The 12,778-nt window shown below is 34.8% G+C and overlaps 2 protein-coding genes across 3 annotated transcripts in view; one reads left to right on the forward strand and one right to left on the reverse strand.

Annotated features, from left to right (window-relative positions):
• Positions 1 to 12,778, forward strand: part of CCDC146 (coiled-coil domain containing 146) — a 65,642-nt gene that overhangs the window by 8,223 nt on the left and 44,641 nt on the right. The gene's annotated exons all lie outside the window — the stretch shown is intronic.
• Positions 4,847 to 11,463, reverse strand: FGL2 (fibrinogen like 2). The gene is made up of 2 exons (XM_071423985.1): positions 10,660 to 11,463; positions 4,847 to 7,955 (listed from the first exon to the last, which is right to left on the reverse strand). Exons 1-2 carry the CDS (start codon positions 11,396 to 11,398, stop codon positions 7,249 to 7,251), a joined length of 1,446 nt encoding a protein of 481 aa, XP_071280086.1. The 5' UTR covers positions 11,399 to 11,463; the 3' UTR covers positions 4,847 to 7,248.

Here is a 12,778-nt window from a genome sequence, read left to right on the forward strand (position 1 = left end):
TTTCCTTATTTTTAATCAAGGTGAAAATTAATTTTTCTGGACTTAATCTAGAAAATTATTAGATTATTTGCCTGATTTTTTTTCTCAAAAAATCTTTCCAAAGAGGTTATTCTGCATATCAAATTTAAAGCTAACTTGTTTAACGCTGATAACACTGTAAGCCGTTAATGGCAAATACAGGAAAAACTTAGTATTTAGAGTTGTTCCCAACTCAGGAAAAAACATGCTGTGGAAAAATAAAGTAAGAAATTTGCATAATATTTCATAAATAAGGTCTTCTGGTCATTTTGTCAATTTCTAGAAGAGAACTATGACTCATTTATTTTACCACAATTTTTAACAGTTTGCACTTGTACTTCACTTGTGAGTTTGGCTTTTCATCCCTTATTCACATTTCTTCTCTTCCACTGACGTATTTGTTTTCTTTTGCTGAACTTTATACATAATTCAGGGTATATGGCTTTGGTCACCACAGAGGTTTCTTGCATTGATGCTGGCTTCAACTACTTGGTATAGCTTTCAGGATTTTTCCACAGAAGAAGAGTTGTATCATAGTATCTCAGTTTCACTGACTGGTCCTTTATGCCTGCACAGCATGTACTTACCAGAAGGGACACCTTTTGTTATTATAAGATTTCTTTAAAAACAGATATATACCTTCTTCCCATCAAGCCAGTCTTGTTTTTCTCATGTAAGCAGCAGATACTCAAACATACAAAGAGCGAGAATTAAAACATGTATGCTATCTCTCCTTTATTTTTAATAAAACCTTAATAGTAACATTGTTTAGCTTTGTGGGTTAGGTAGAAATATTAAGAACTTGATAGAGTTCAAACAAAAGGCACCCAATTAATCATGACTTCTTTTCACCAAGTGTTTTTATTTATTACCAAGCAGCTATCTGTTCTGCAGAATAGTGCAGCTGTGAATGAAAAGTGCTTTGCTGCTCTCCAGATCCAGTGAGTGGTACCTTGTTTGGAAGGTACCACAATAATCCCTTCCTGCTAACAGACATCATCCATTTATTTGCTAAATCTAAACATGCAGAAGAATAAACTCCTTTGGGAGATTTTCCTGACTGGTCTATTGTAAACTGCTGCACTCTATATCCTATAAAATGATCAGTGTCCCCTTTCTGATACCAGCACCAAAGTTTTCATTTGTGCTGCTTTTTTTGGTGGAAATTGTCACTATTATGCTACATTTCTTCATCTCTGATGTCCAAGTGTCCTATTGCCACCAAGAAGCAGAAAGAACCTTTCATGAATATTTTTCATTACTATGTTGAAGCTCAGAGTCTTTCTGAGATTAGTGACTTTATACTCCTGACTGCCAAAAGCGGTTGAACTGCTAAAAAAGATGCTAGCCAAAATCTCAGTTCTGGTGGAAACACAGAGCAAAATCTCAAGAAATAAACTGTATGACAAAGAATTCTCAAGCAAATTTTGTTTCTGATTATCTGATGCTGATTCATGCCTATCTGCTATCTGTAAGAGCTTTAATGTCAAAGAATGATGCATGTGTTCGAATGTTGTTTGAGGGGAGAAAGGTGCTTCTCATTTTTCCCCTTTTTCTCATCTGTGCTGCAGGAAAGAAGAGAAAGTCACATAAAGGTTGGCTACAACTTTCAAATATAAACACCAAGAATCAATATTTCATATAATTCTTCAGTGACATAGACACATCTAACAATGCTCTTCTAGAAATTAGAGTTGTTTTCAATTTCTTTTGGTAACAAGCTAGTTTTTGTCTCCTAACTTAGGTTAAATGGTGAGTGTAAGCAAGTTTCCTTTAAATAAAAAGTTTCTTTATCTTTAAATGAAAATTTCCCTAGAAAAGCTACCTAAAAGATTAAGATAGAACTTTTTTTTTTACATAATCACCATTTTAATTTCTGTCCCTGTACATATTCTGTAATGTGCTTTCTGCTGTTATAAAGTGTAATCATCACTATATTTTTGCATGGTAACTATAGCAGTGCATAATTTGTTTTAGTACTCACCACATATATATGTGCTCTATCAAAGATATAAAAATCTCGACACAGCTTAGTATGTTTAAAGCAAACAACATTTTTAACTTAAGCTGATCCTGGCACACTCCACATGACAAGCTTCAAAGGCTCCTGGCCCAACAAAAAAGCATATAAATATGTTGGCACAGACAGCTGAGACAGATGTTGTCTCCACCTCCATGCACAGGAATCTGACTGCTAATGAAATAAACCTTTTGGGAAGTCAGCTAGGGATGATAATGTTTCTGTAAGCTAGAGTGTGGTTTTTGCAACAGTTTCCAGCAAGTAGGAAATAGTTTGTATTGTGAATGTTAAAGCAAATCTTTGTTGCAGACTGTTCCTAAAGAAGCTGGAGAGGAATTGGGTGAATTTACAGGTGCTTTCAAACAGCAGGAATGGGAACAGAGCTGGTATAACATGCTCATTCTACAGAGAGGTTCTTTTTACCAATAGCAGGTGATACTGAGAGGGGACTAGGCCAGGAAGTGGTTGGGTGTGTTTGAACTATCACAAAGCAGATGGTATTTCTGTTCATTTCTGAAAAGCCTGTTTGAAAATTTTTATGAGGTCTTGGTTTTTTATGCTGTTATAAAGTGAAGTGTGCAGATTTCATACCATACGGAGGAACTAGAGCTCTCCATTGTGGGGCTAGGGGAAGGAATAACCTTTAACATCTTCTTGCATTTTGGCCTTTTCTCAGCTGTTTCTGATACTCATGAAACTTGACAAGTATATTGCTATGTTGTTTTCCAAAGCTATCTCTCCCTCATTTCTCACTTAAAATGTGTATTTGAGACAAGGCAAATTTGTACTAAAAACTGAGTCTACCTGGGATTGTATGTCAGCACAACCATGTGATGAGGAAGCCAGAGCAATGTGAACCAATCAAACATTCAGTAAAAACTTCATTGGTGGAGAATCATCTGTTACACACATGAGGTTACTTAAAAGGTTAAAAAGGGGGTTCCTGATTTACTTATTCAAAGCACCTGTGTCCAAATACTCCTGAATGAACAGAGCCTTAAATATCTACATGAGAAAGAATTCTTGTATTTGGATTGAGCATATGGAGGTTAAACTGGAGAGTGAGGTGGAGATGCTTTTGTACTCTGTCTGAAGAAAGGTATGAGAAGTTTTGTTTCTCAAAGTGCATCCTGCTTTTCCATAAAAACCATTCACTCCATGTAATTGCTTAAAAGTGTGTAAAGCCAACTATTATTTTGTACAGTGTAATTTTAAATGATGGCATGCTATTCCTGCTGAAATGTAGTCTTAATTAAACTTCCAGTTTGTCTTGATTATATAAACATAATCAGGTAATTTAGGTTCTTTTTTCCCATTATTATTTTCCAAATGGATTACTCCTTTAATTAAGATAAGAAAAAGCTTATGAATGAGGACTTAAAAAATAATACTGCTTTCATAATTTCCATGTTCTCCTGGCTTGTGTGAAGGTTGGACTTGAAATACTATCTTAAAATTTTGTTCTGTTTCTGGTTACCATTGAGTACGACAGCCAAATTAACTTCTGGCAGAATAACTATAACTCCATAAAAGTTTAATTAAAGCAGTGAATGGAAGAGATAAATTTATTACGGGAAATGTTTGTATCTAGCAGCACCTATAGATTATATTGCTCAGCCATTTTTCTTTAAAACTTATGTCAATGTCTTCAGGCCTATGTGTACCACTTTTACCTTTTTTCCTGAAAGAAAAAGAATACAAAAAATCTAAAAATATTTTAATATATTTAAATCCCCTTTCTTTTTAGGTTAGTATTTAATTATATTATCTTCTTTTTTTTTTTTTTTTCCTCTGTGAAAATTCAAGTTGCATTCTTCCTGCTTTGGTTTTTTCATGACATGTAAGTCATAGAAGCTAGGTGAATTTGGCACTTTTGTTTGATTTTGATTTAATTTTTCAACAGGGGTCTGGGTAGGGACTGGCAACCATCTTAAGTTCTTTTCCAAATAAACACATAAAAGTAATTTTTTTCCCCACCAATTTGTCAAACTACATATTGTTCTCAACTCACTCCAAGTTTGACTGCAGTCTTTCCCAATTATCATAGTTAAGGAAACAGGTATTTGCATTTAAAAGGGAAGGGAAAAGCACCAGTGCTTTCAAACCTTCTTTAAGTTTCTTCTCTGGTTTGTTTGGGGCTTTTTTTTTAGTTTTGGTTTGGTTTTGTTTAAGCAATGTGTAGAAAGCCAAGACATTACAGCCTGCTTGGCTAATCACACTGAATGGATGGGCTTGTGCCTTTATATTTTGGAAACAAGCCATAGGAATTTAGCTAGCAAACCCACTGTTAGTAATTTTTTTCCACTAAAATTCACTATTTAAATATTATCAGGATTAAAACCACAAGTGTCTTCATATGCTAATCAGTGTTATATAGATGTTTTCCATAGACTGAAAGACATGTTTTGAATTATTAAGCCTTAGGCAGAGATCAAGGGCTTTTACTTTGTACAAAAAACTGCATGATTTAATTTGGGGTATGTATTTGTGTTCACATGCTTTGGTGATTCTTGTATGTGATCTGAAAGGTCAAAACATTGCTTTGCTTCTCCTGTTTCATGTTAAAGATAGAGGTTGTGTAAACTCTTCATTGGACGATTACTTTTTTCTCTTCCAAAATATGCATAGTTACAAAAAATATCTGAGATTTCAGCCCTTGGTATTGTCTGGCAGCTGATGGGTCATAAAACAGATCTCTAAGGAACTGTCATTACTAGCAAGTACTCTCTTGGCATGACATAGTCATCTGTGTTGGTTATTGGTGTTTTCTTACTGCTTTAATTTTTACAGAATATCAATAAAATTGTTTGAGTAATTTTTAATAGTCCTTATGTACATATATGACAGTAGTACAGCTTTAACAGTGGGATGTTCTTATTTTATTACACCAAGCAAAAACAAATAATGTTTGCAACAAGGAGATGGAGTTACACTTTGTAAAAAAAACTAGTGCATATTGACAGAGATTCAGCTACAACAGTTCCAGGCAGGTAATAATCAGATTTCTGTAACAGCATTACACTTTCTTTCTCTTTTTTTTTGGTTTTTGTTTTTAAAGTCATTAGACAAAGCTTTTGCAGGTGATTTTAGTCACATTTGCTTATTCTGTTAACATTTCTGTGTTTTACAAAGTTTCCTTTAAGTAAGATTTAAGAAAGGACAGTTTCTCTTCTTACAACTTTCAAATGGAATCTTGTAGGTACCATAAGTCACACTTAGCTAGTTATCATATAATGAATAGGAGCAAATTGTGCATTTCATGCAAAATGATTGAATGTAATCATATGCAATTAGATATTTACTCTTCTAACCAACACTTCATCAGTTGCTTTTTTTTGTTTTGTTTAGACAACTATTTTTTATCCCAAAATAAATATTCTATAGCTTCAAAACATATTCTCAAGCAAAGATACATCTTGCAGTTAAAACTTTTCATTGCTCTTTAAAATTGAAATATAATTAAACCAAATTACATTTGAACTCTCCTTCAAAGTATTTACTTCTTTAAAATATATATTAATATTTTACAATTTAGCTATTGCCAGTGTTCTTCATTTGCATTACTTATAGCCATAATACTTTTGTTGTAATCTTAAAAAAAAGTAGAGATAATATTTATAAAGTATTAGGTCAGATGTATACTTGTATTCTTTTTTTTCATGTCTCTTAATCTAAAAAGCTATGCCAACAATGACCACACTTAATTGATAAAGATATAGAGTTTTAGTGTAGTTTTTCTGCATCTCAGGATTGGTGTAAGCAAGATAGTAGGATAGCCTCTTGCTAAGATAAGTGGCACCTCCACTCAATGTTGGTCACTATCTTTATAGAGACATGGTCTAAATATGTGCAGTCAAACTTGTGCTCACTATCTACAACATGAGATTTAATAGCAGTATCTCTAAATTGAAATTCCTGCACTATTTGACAAGTTCATTTCTTTTATTTTTTTTATTTTTGAAAAAATCTTTGATCATATATTCTCTTTTCTGCTTAGAACTGACAGTATGTTTTTATGTTTCTGTGGCTACAAAATGTGTAGTCTAAAAAAGGGGAGAACAGTCTTTTATGTTACAAAACATTTATAATTTTTAGTTTCATTAGAATCTAATGATATGTAGACTGAGAATTATTTGAGTGAGAGCATGAGTCTCTACAAGAGCATCTTGTAACATTTGACTTACCTAAAGGATTCAGGAGAAAGCAAAATGGCACTGGAAACTCTTTGTATGTATTTAGAGGCATTAATGCAAAGAATATGGATTCTTATTGATGTGTCTTCCTCCTACCTGACTACCTGCCTGCATAAATGTGCCACAAGCTACATAATGGCTCCTTTCTCCTACAAATGACAAATAGGACCTTGAGCTTGGAAGGAGGAACCAAAAAGAGCAAGAATGTTGTTGTTCAGTACATACTCTCTCCATGTGTAGATGGCTTAGTGTGGACTTGGCAGTTCTGTGTTAACAGTTGAGCTCAATGATCTTAAAGGTCTTTTCCAAATGAAATGATTCTATGATTTTATAATAATTTCCTCTGCTTTTATTCAATTCTTCTACCAACTTTGAAAAACCTTTGATAAAGGGATGAAATTTGAGGAATCATATTAATTTTCTGTTTTCTTCAAAGCCTTTTTTGTGTGTCTTTGGGCAAACCATGTGGCCCTCTGTTTTCTAATTCTTTAAAAATAATAATTTTTAGTAGTTTTCCTAAATTATATTGATGTTGCTGTGGTATACTTTTGAAGTTATGAAGGACATATGATGGAAAAAGACTGTTTTAGAGAAACTAGGGGTTTTTTTTGAAGCATTGACAAATTTCTATTAGTTACCTCTGAATTATTTTCAGGTTAAAATGTAGGTCTTCATTCAGACACAACTTGTGGAAGACAATAGAAAAGTTTTAAATCATAAAATGTGGTATATCACAGTCAGTAAAAGCACCAAAAGCAATGTTTAGAATATTTACATAACAAAACCAAGACCTAACTGGTGTTAAGTTTTAGCAATAACTACTCAGATATTTTAATGCTGGTTTTAATACATTATATGGGTCAAACCATCTCTAAAAAGATTATGTGGAAGTATGTTGTTTTGTCTAGAACAATCTTTTGCCAAACATAACTGAATACTTGATTTCTGAGTATAATACTGAATAAGTACAATTTTGAGTGCAATCCAATGCAAACTAGTTAAGAGAATTGTGTAGAATTACTGCACAAAACTTTTGGGTCTGATCATGATCTTTACTGACTTAAAGGGTTGCCTGTATCCAGTGGGAGTATCATCAGACATACCATGCCACGTACCCCAGAAAATGCCATTGCGAACACCTTTGTACTTCTTGTGGTAGTACTTGCCGTTGAGATTGGCTGACAAGCAGGCATCAAACCACCAGCCAGAGCTGTAGTAGGCACCACAGTTTCCTGAGGGATACCTGTCATTGTCCTTGTCTGGGGTTGTAAAGAACTTCTGGTCGTGGTTGTAGTGCCTGCTGTAGTGGAGGGCGTCTCCGGCAGTGCCGCTGTAGCCGTGCACGCTCAGGCGGTACTTGAGGTACTCGTTGGCCACGTAGAAGTGCTCGTATTTGGCATATTCTCTGATCCCATTGAAATCTTCCAGATCGATTCTCAGTTGCATTTCCTGGCTCCTTGTCAGGAGGTGAATTTTGTCATTGCCTAGCCAGAACTCCCTGCTGAGGTTTCCAAAGCCATGTTTGTAGTCATTCCAGGTTCTGTTGAAGTTAGTGCTGCCATCCTGACGCCGCTGCAGCACTGTCCAGCCGCCTCCCTGTGTTTGCATGTCACAGTAAACTTCAAAGCTCTCGTTTCTGGGATCAGGGCTAATCCTGTAGATTCCATTACTTCTTCTCCCTGCTGTGTAATGGTCAGCACAGTCTCTCTGCATTATTTGTATAACTGGTGAAAGAACAAGTAGTGTTAGAATGAACATAATTTCAATTTAAAAATATAACAGATTTTTACCCAGACTGATATGGTGTACAGAACTTGCATTGGGAGAGGGTTTTACATCACAAATAGTGTTGCAACAATTTCAGTTTTAGGGAAAATCACCTTTTCCATCAGATTTACTTTATAACTGATATCATCTAGGATCTCTGCATCAGATAGCTGACTAAAAAACCCAGCTAAACTACATTTTTTAAGCAAAATGCCTAATATAAGGGTGTTTTGATTATTTGCTTTCCTTTTGTCCCTTTCTCTACTCTATCCTTTTATTTTCTCATGTAAATTCAACCTGATTTCTTCAGTCCATATTTCTAATGCTTTGTATTTACACACTTGCTGCCTTTTGTATTTAAATGTATAACTTCACAACCTGCCTAAAATTTGCAGCTCCATCTGGCAGTATGGCAAAGAAAGAGCTTTGTCCATATGGGAATGATGTTAACCTGGCTATTGTTAAGTAAACATCATTTGATAGAGAACATCACTAGGAATGCTTTGTGTGTCAATGTTGACTGTACTTTAGGAAGCAGGAAAAAAGTAATAAAATTGTTGCATCTGTTGTAATTGTGTGAGTCCTAGGAAGATGAAGGTGATGCTGCTTTCCTGTGTATGTGGCATTGCTGGGTTTACAGAAAGGAAGAATGTTAGCATCTACTGTTAACAGTGCCTTTTTCTCACCAATAGCTGATGTGTTTTATTCAGAAGAAAAATACCCCCAGGTTTTTTCCCCAGAGTGAAAATCCATTTTTGATCCACAATGTCATCCATTTATTTCATTCTGTTCAACAGCATGGTATTAGAATTCCATATTCTTAAGAGATATGGAGAGCTCTCAGAAGTTCTCAGTTAAGAGTCAAAACCATAATGTTCATTCCTATTGCAGATTTGAATGTATGGTGTTTTCATGTTCAGATTCTGTTGTAATTTTTTCCTAGAAAATTTAAACAAACTGCTTCTTGAAAGGGAGGAGTGATCTCAGGCTGCAGCAGGGAGCAAGACTCAGGACTTCTTGTTTGCCAGAAAACTGGACATTTATGGAACCACAAAGTATAGGCGTCAAAGGCTTTAAAGCAAATCTAAATCCCCAATAAATTCTCATTTATTTCACTGAGCTTTGTGCAAAATCTCTGGTGGACTAAAGTTCAGAGCCGTTATTAACAGAAAATATACATTTCAGATAAAATGCTGCTATAATCCGATTCAACTCCTATTTAAATAAAGGTTTACTATTACTTTCAGTGGATGTGGGAATGGCTCCTGAATAGGAAAAAGTTGTTTTCCTTGCTAGCTTTCATAATGAATTTATTGCTGCTACAAATGCTTTTAGCATGTTGTTGTAAAATATAAGGAATATCTCCATGAGCATGTGTCCTGAACACTATCCAGCTATTCAGTAAATGTGAGGAATATGAAAAACTAATTTAGTCTGTTATTTAGTCTGTTTTGAAGTACTGTACTTGAATGTGATTTATTACTCATTATTTTTGTGAATGTTTGGTATCTGAATGAACATAATTTATTTGTAGTGATTTTTATCTGATTTGATTACTAATATAGTAAGAGCATTACCTTTATTATTACTTATTTCCTCTTTTCAAAGAAGAACACTTTCAAGAATTTCAGCTGTACATACACTGTACACTTGCAGATCCATTTCCAATGTGTGTAGATAGAAGGACAATTATTTTTTAAGCTTGGATGCTAAGCAAGAGACCTAAAGATTAGAATGCAGCCTGCTCTTTCTCTGTTTTGTCTCTCAAGAGCTTTATCTTCTTATGTTTGATCTCTAAGTGGTAGAATACACTGACAATCTAGGGAGCATTTCTTGTTTTCAAGGATTGCTATATGCAATATAAAAACTTTATAACTTTAAGAAAACCCTTCAGTCTTGACTTAAATAACAATAAATATTAGAAAGAGAGCATTGGTTGTATGCCTTTATTATGAGAATTAAATGGTAAAAGAAAAAATGGATTTTTTCAGTGATAACAGCTGTTTTCTCTTTTATGCTGGTTATATATTAAATTTAAGCAAAGGGTTTAGTGTTAAAATGATGATACATATGTTACCCAGTCGAGAAGTGCTGTTAGTAAGCTTTTTTTAGCTGAGCCTTTCAGATGTTTGCTGTGATAAGAAAATTATTATCCATTAAAAATGAAGCATTTTGCTAGATTCACTTGATGATTGATGATGCCTGGCACCCCTTTACAGAGTATCTGCAGTTTTGCAGCGAGAAAAAACAAAAGGCAGTTTTCTAAGAAACACCTAGAGAAAATTTAACCCTTTTCATCCAAGGAGAAAATGTTTGTACATCACTGATGTTTCATATCTCTAATGAAGGGTATTATGGTGTAAAATAAAGTTAATTTTTCATGTTTATTTATTAAATTTCAAAAAATTGTCCTTTAAAATTTAATGTTACTAATCCCTAAATGAAGTCCAATCCTGGGAGGGACTGAACACCTGCAGCTCTCAGTAACCCTCTAGTGGCCGCTGAAATGTTTTACAGGAGTATAAATAAACACTTAAAGAGCCGATACTTGTCAAATTAATAACACAGCTATTTGGGTAAAATATATTTTAAATTGTTTCCCTAACACCAGGGAAATGCACTGAAAGCTTATACAGCAGTAAGAATTAACAAATTACATACCAGGCTTTGCTTGCATTGCTGGGCAGTTAGAAGAACATTTGTTATCCAGGTTGTTCACAGCAAATGTCAAATTTGCAACTTTGCTGTCAACATAATGTTCCACATTGTTCATGTTTATGAGGCTCAGCTTCTCTAAACGACCCTGCAGTGTCTGAATCTGGCTCTTTGCATTTTTTAAGCTGGTTGCCATTCTGTTAACTTTGCTTTGCAGTTCCTGTACTCTGTTATCTTGGCTTTCGCTGTTTTCTGCAGTGTTGGGTGGCAGGAATTCATTACTTCTGTCTCTTTCCTGGTTGTCATCTGCTTGCAGCTTGCAATCTTGGCAGCATTTTTTCAGCTTGTTTACTGATTCTTTAAGGGTCTGTACTTCTTTGAGAGTCTTCTCAAGCAGTTTGAATTCTTTGGGTATCTGGATGGTCATCGGAGGCAAAGTTATCTGATAAGGACAATCCTCTCCTTCATCACATTTCCGATTAGTTTTGAGCTTTATGGGACAAGCCTCAGTAAGTTTTGCTTCTTTAGCATTCTCTTCTTCTTCTAAAATAACTGCAAAAACATTTGTCAAAGCAAGGAGAGTTGACTTCAGCAAGACTATGTAAATGAGGAGCTTCATCTTCACCGACAAACTAGCAGTATGAGGAAGTATGCAGAAGTGGAACAACTTTATAAGGGCAGCTCGAAGCCTGTGAGTTATCAGACAGCCTACACTGTTCTCAGAAATGGGTGGGAGTGCTTGCATCACGAGTGATTAATAGCAGAGCAAAGTTAGGTAGTGCTTGCAAGAGTAGCACATTTCAGTGAATATTTCTGACTCAGAGCTAGTGTATGTAAGCCAGATGATGAAATGCATGTGTGCTGGTAAATTATGCAGTTTAATTTAATTCCTTGTTGTACATGGATTTTCTTTTTTTGGAAAAAAAGCAGGTAGGGAAAGTGAAAACCAGCCTTTTTCCCAGTTTGAAGTTTATCACAGCAATAGCTTTACTGACAGTTAGTCCCCTTTTCCTTATTTTTTAAACTTTATAGATATATTCATATAAATTATTTAAAACCCCAAACATGTTGAAACACAGGTATAGTTTTGGTTCCAAACATTTTTCAGAATAGAGTCACAATTTCAGGAGGATGAACACTACTTTCTTCTTACTATTTCACCTAGCCCACCTTAAAATAGTTATCTGGAATATTCATAATCTCTATGGCACATCACAGTTAAAATTCACTATTATCTAATTTGGGGTACTTCTTATTGAGCCTTTTTAAATGAAGGGAAGTGAACTTAAGATAGGATCTGATGCCTCAAAGGGGAAACTACTTGTTAGATTAATTGTACAGGAAACGCAAAGAAAATCCTGATGTTCTGATTTATGTCCCAAATTTTAAATCTACAGTGAGGCAGAGACCTAGGGAGGAACTATCTTCTGTTTGAGGTATTGCTCTTCTTTTTATTGTGCCTCATATCAACTTTCAGAGTTAATCACATACTTTACATGACTGATTGCTCCAAATGAAATATTTCTCCAGGTGACAATTGCTGTTTGCATTCTACAGCCACCTTTGCCATTCTCATGTGATACCTGTATAGTTTTAATGATCTATGTAATTTTCCTTTGACCTCAAAACAAGGCTACATGGATATGCCTTTATGCATTCACAGCTCAGTCGAGAGTCAAATAACTTGCATAAGTATAGGGTGTTTACAGCAGTTCTTGTTTAATTAGTCCAACCTGAACCCTTTCTTTCCCTAAACACTATTTGAAATTACTCATAACACAGATTAAACATTAAGCAGACATTAGTCACACTTATAATCCACAAGTTCATGATCTCTGTAACGTTACTAGCTATTATTCACACCACATGCTTATATTGATAGTAGGAGGGAGGCTTGGTAAAAAACCCTACTTATTTAACCCCTGCAACAATTCCTTCAGATTCCTGCATAGCACAAAAGTTGAGGCACTTTCCTATGAGGTGGGTTTTGAATGTATCTTTCTTGTGTTCTAAATGAGCATCCCAGAACCTGCCATGATGCTTTTAGTTATGTGACAAAACTGTATCTCCCCCTGTCAGATCTTAATAGTTCCCCAGCAATGAGGTAAAAGCCACTCCTTGCCAT

This window comes from Agelaius tricolor, unplaced genomic scaffold (genome assembly GCF_023055355.1).
Source record: "Agelaius tricolor isolate 1412-34295 unplaced genomic scaffold, bAgeTri1.0.p SCAF_3, whole genome shotgun sequence".
Classification (NCBI taxonomy): Eukaryota; Metazoa; Chordata; class Aves; order Passeriformes; family Icteridae; genus Agelaius; species Agelaius tricolor.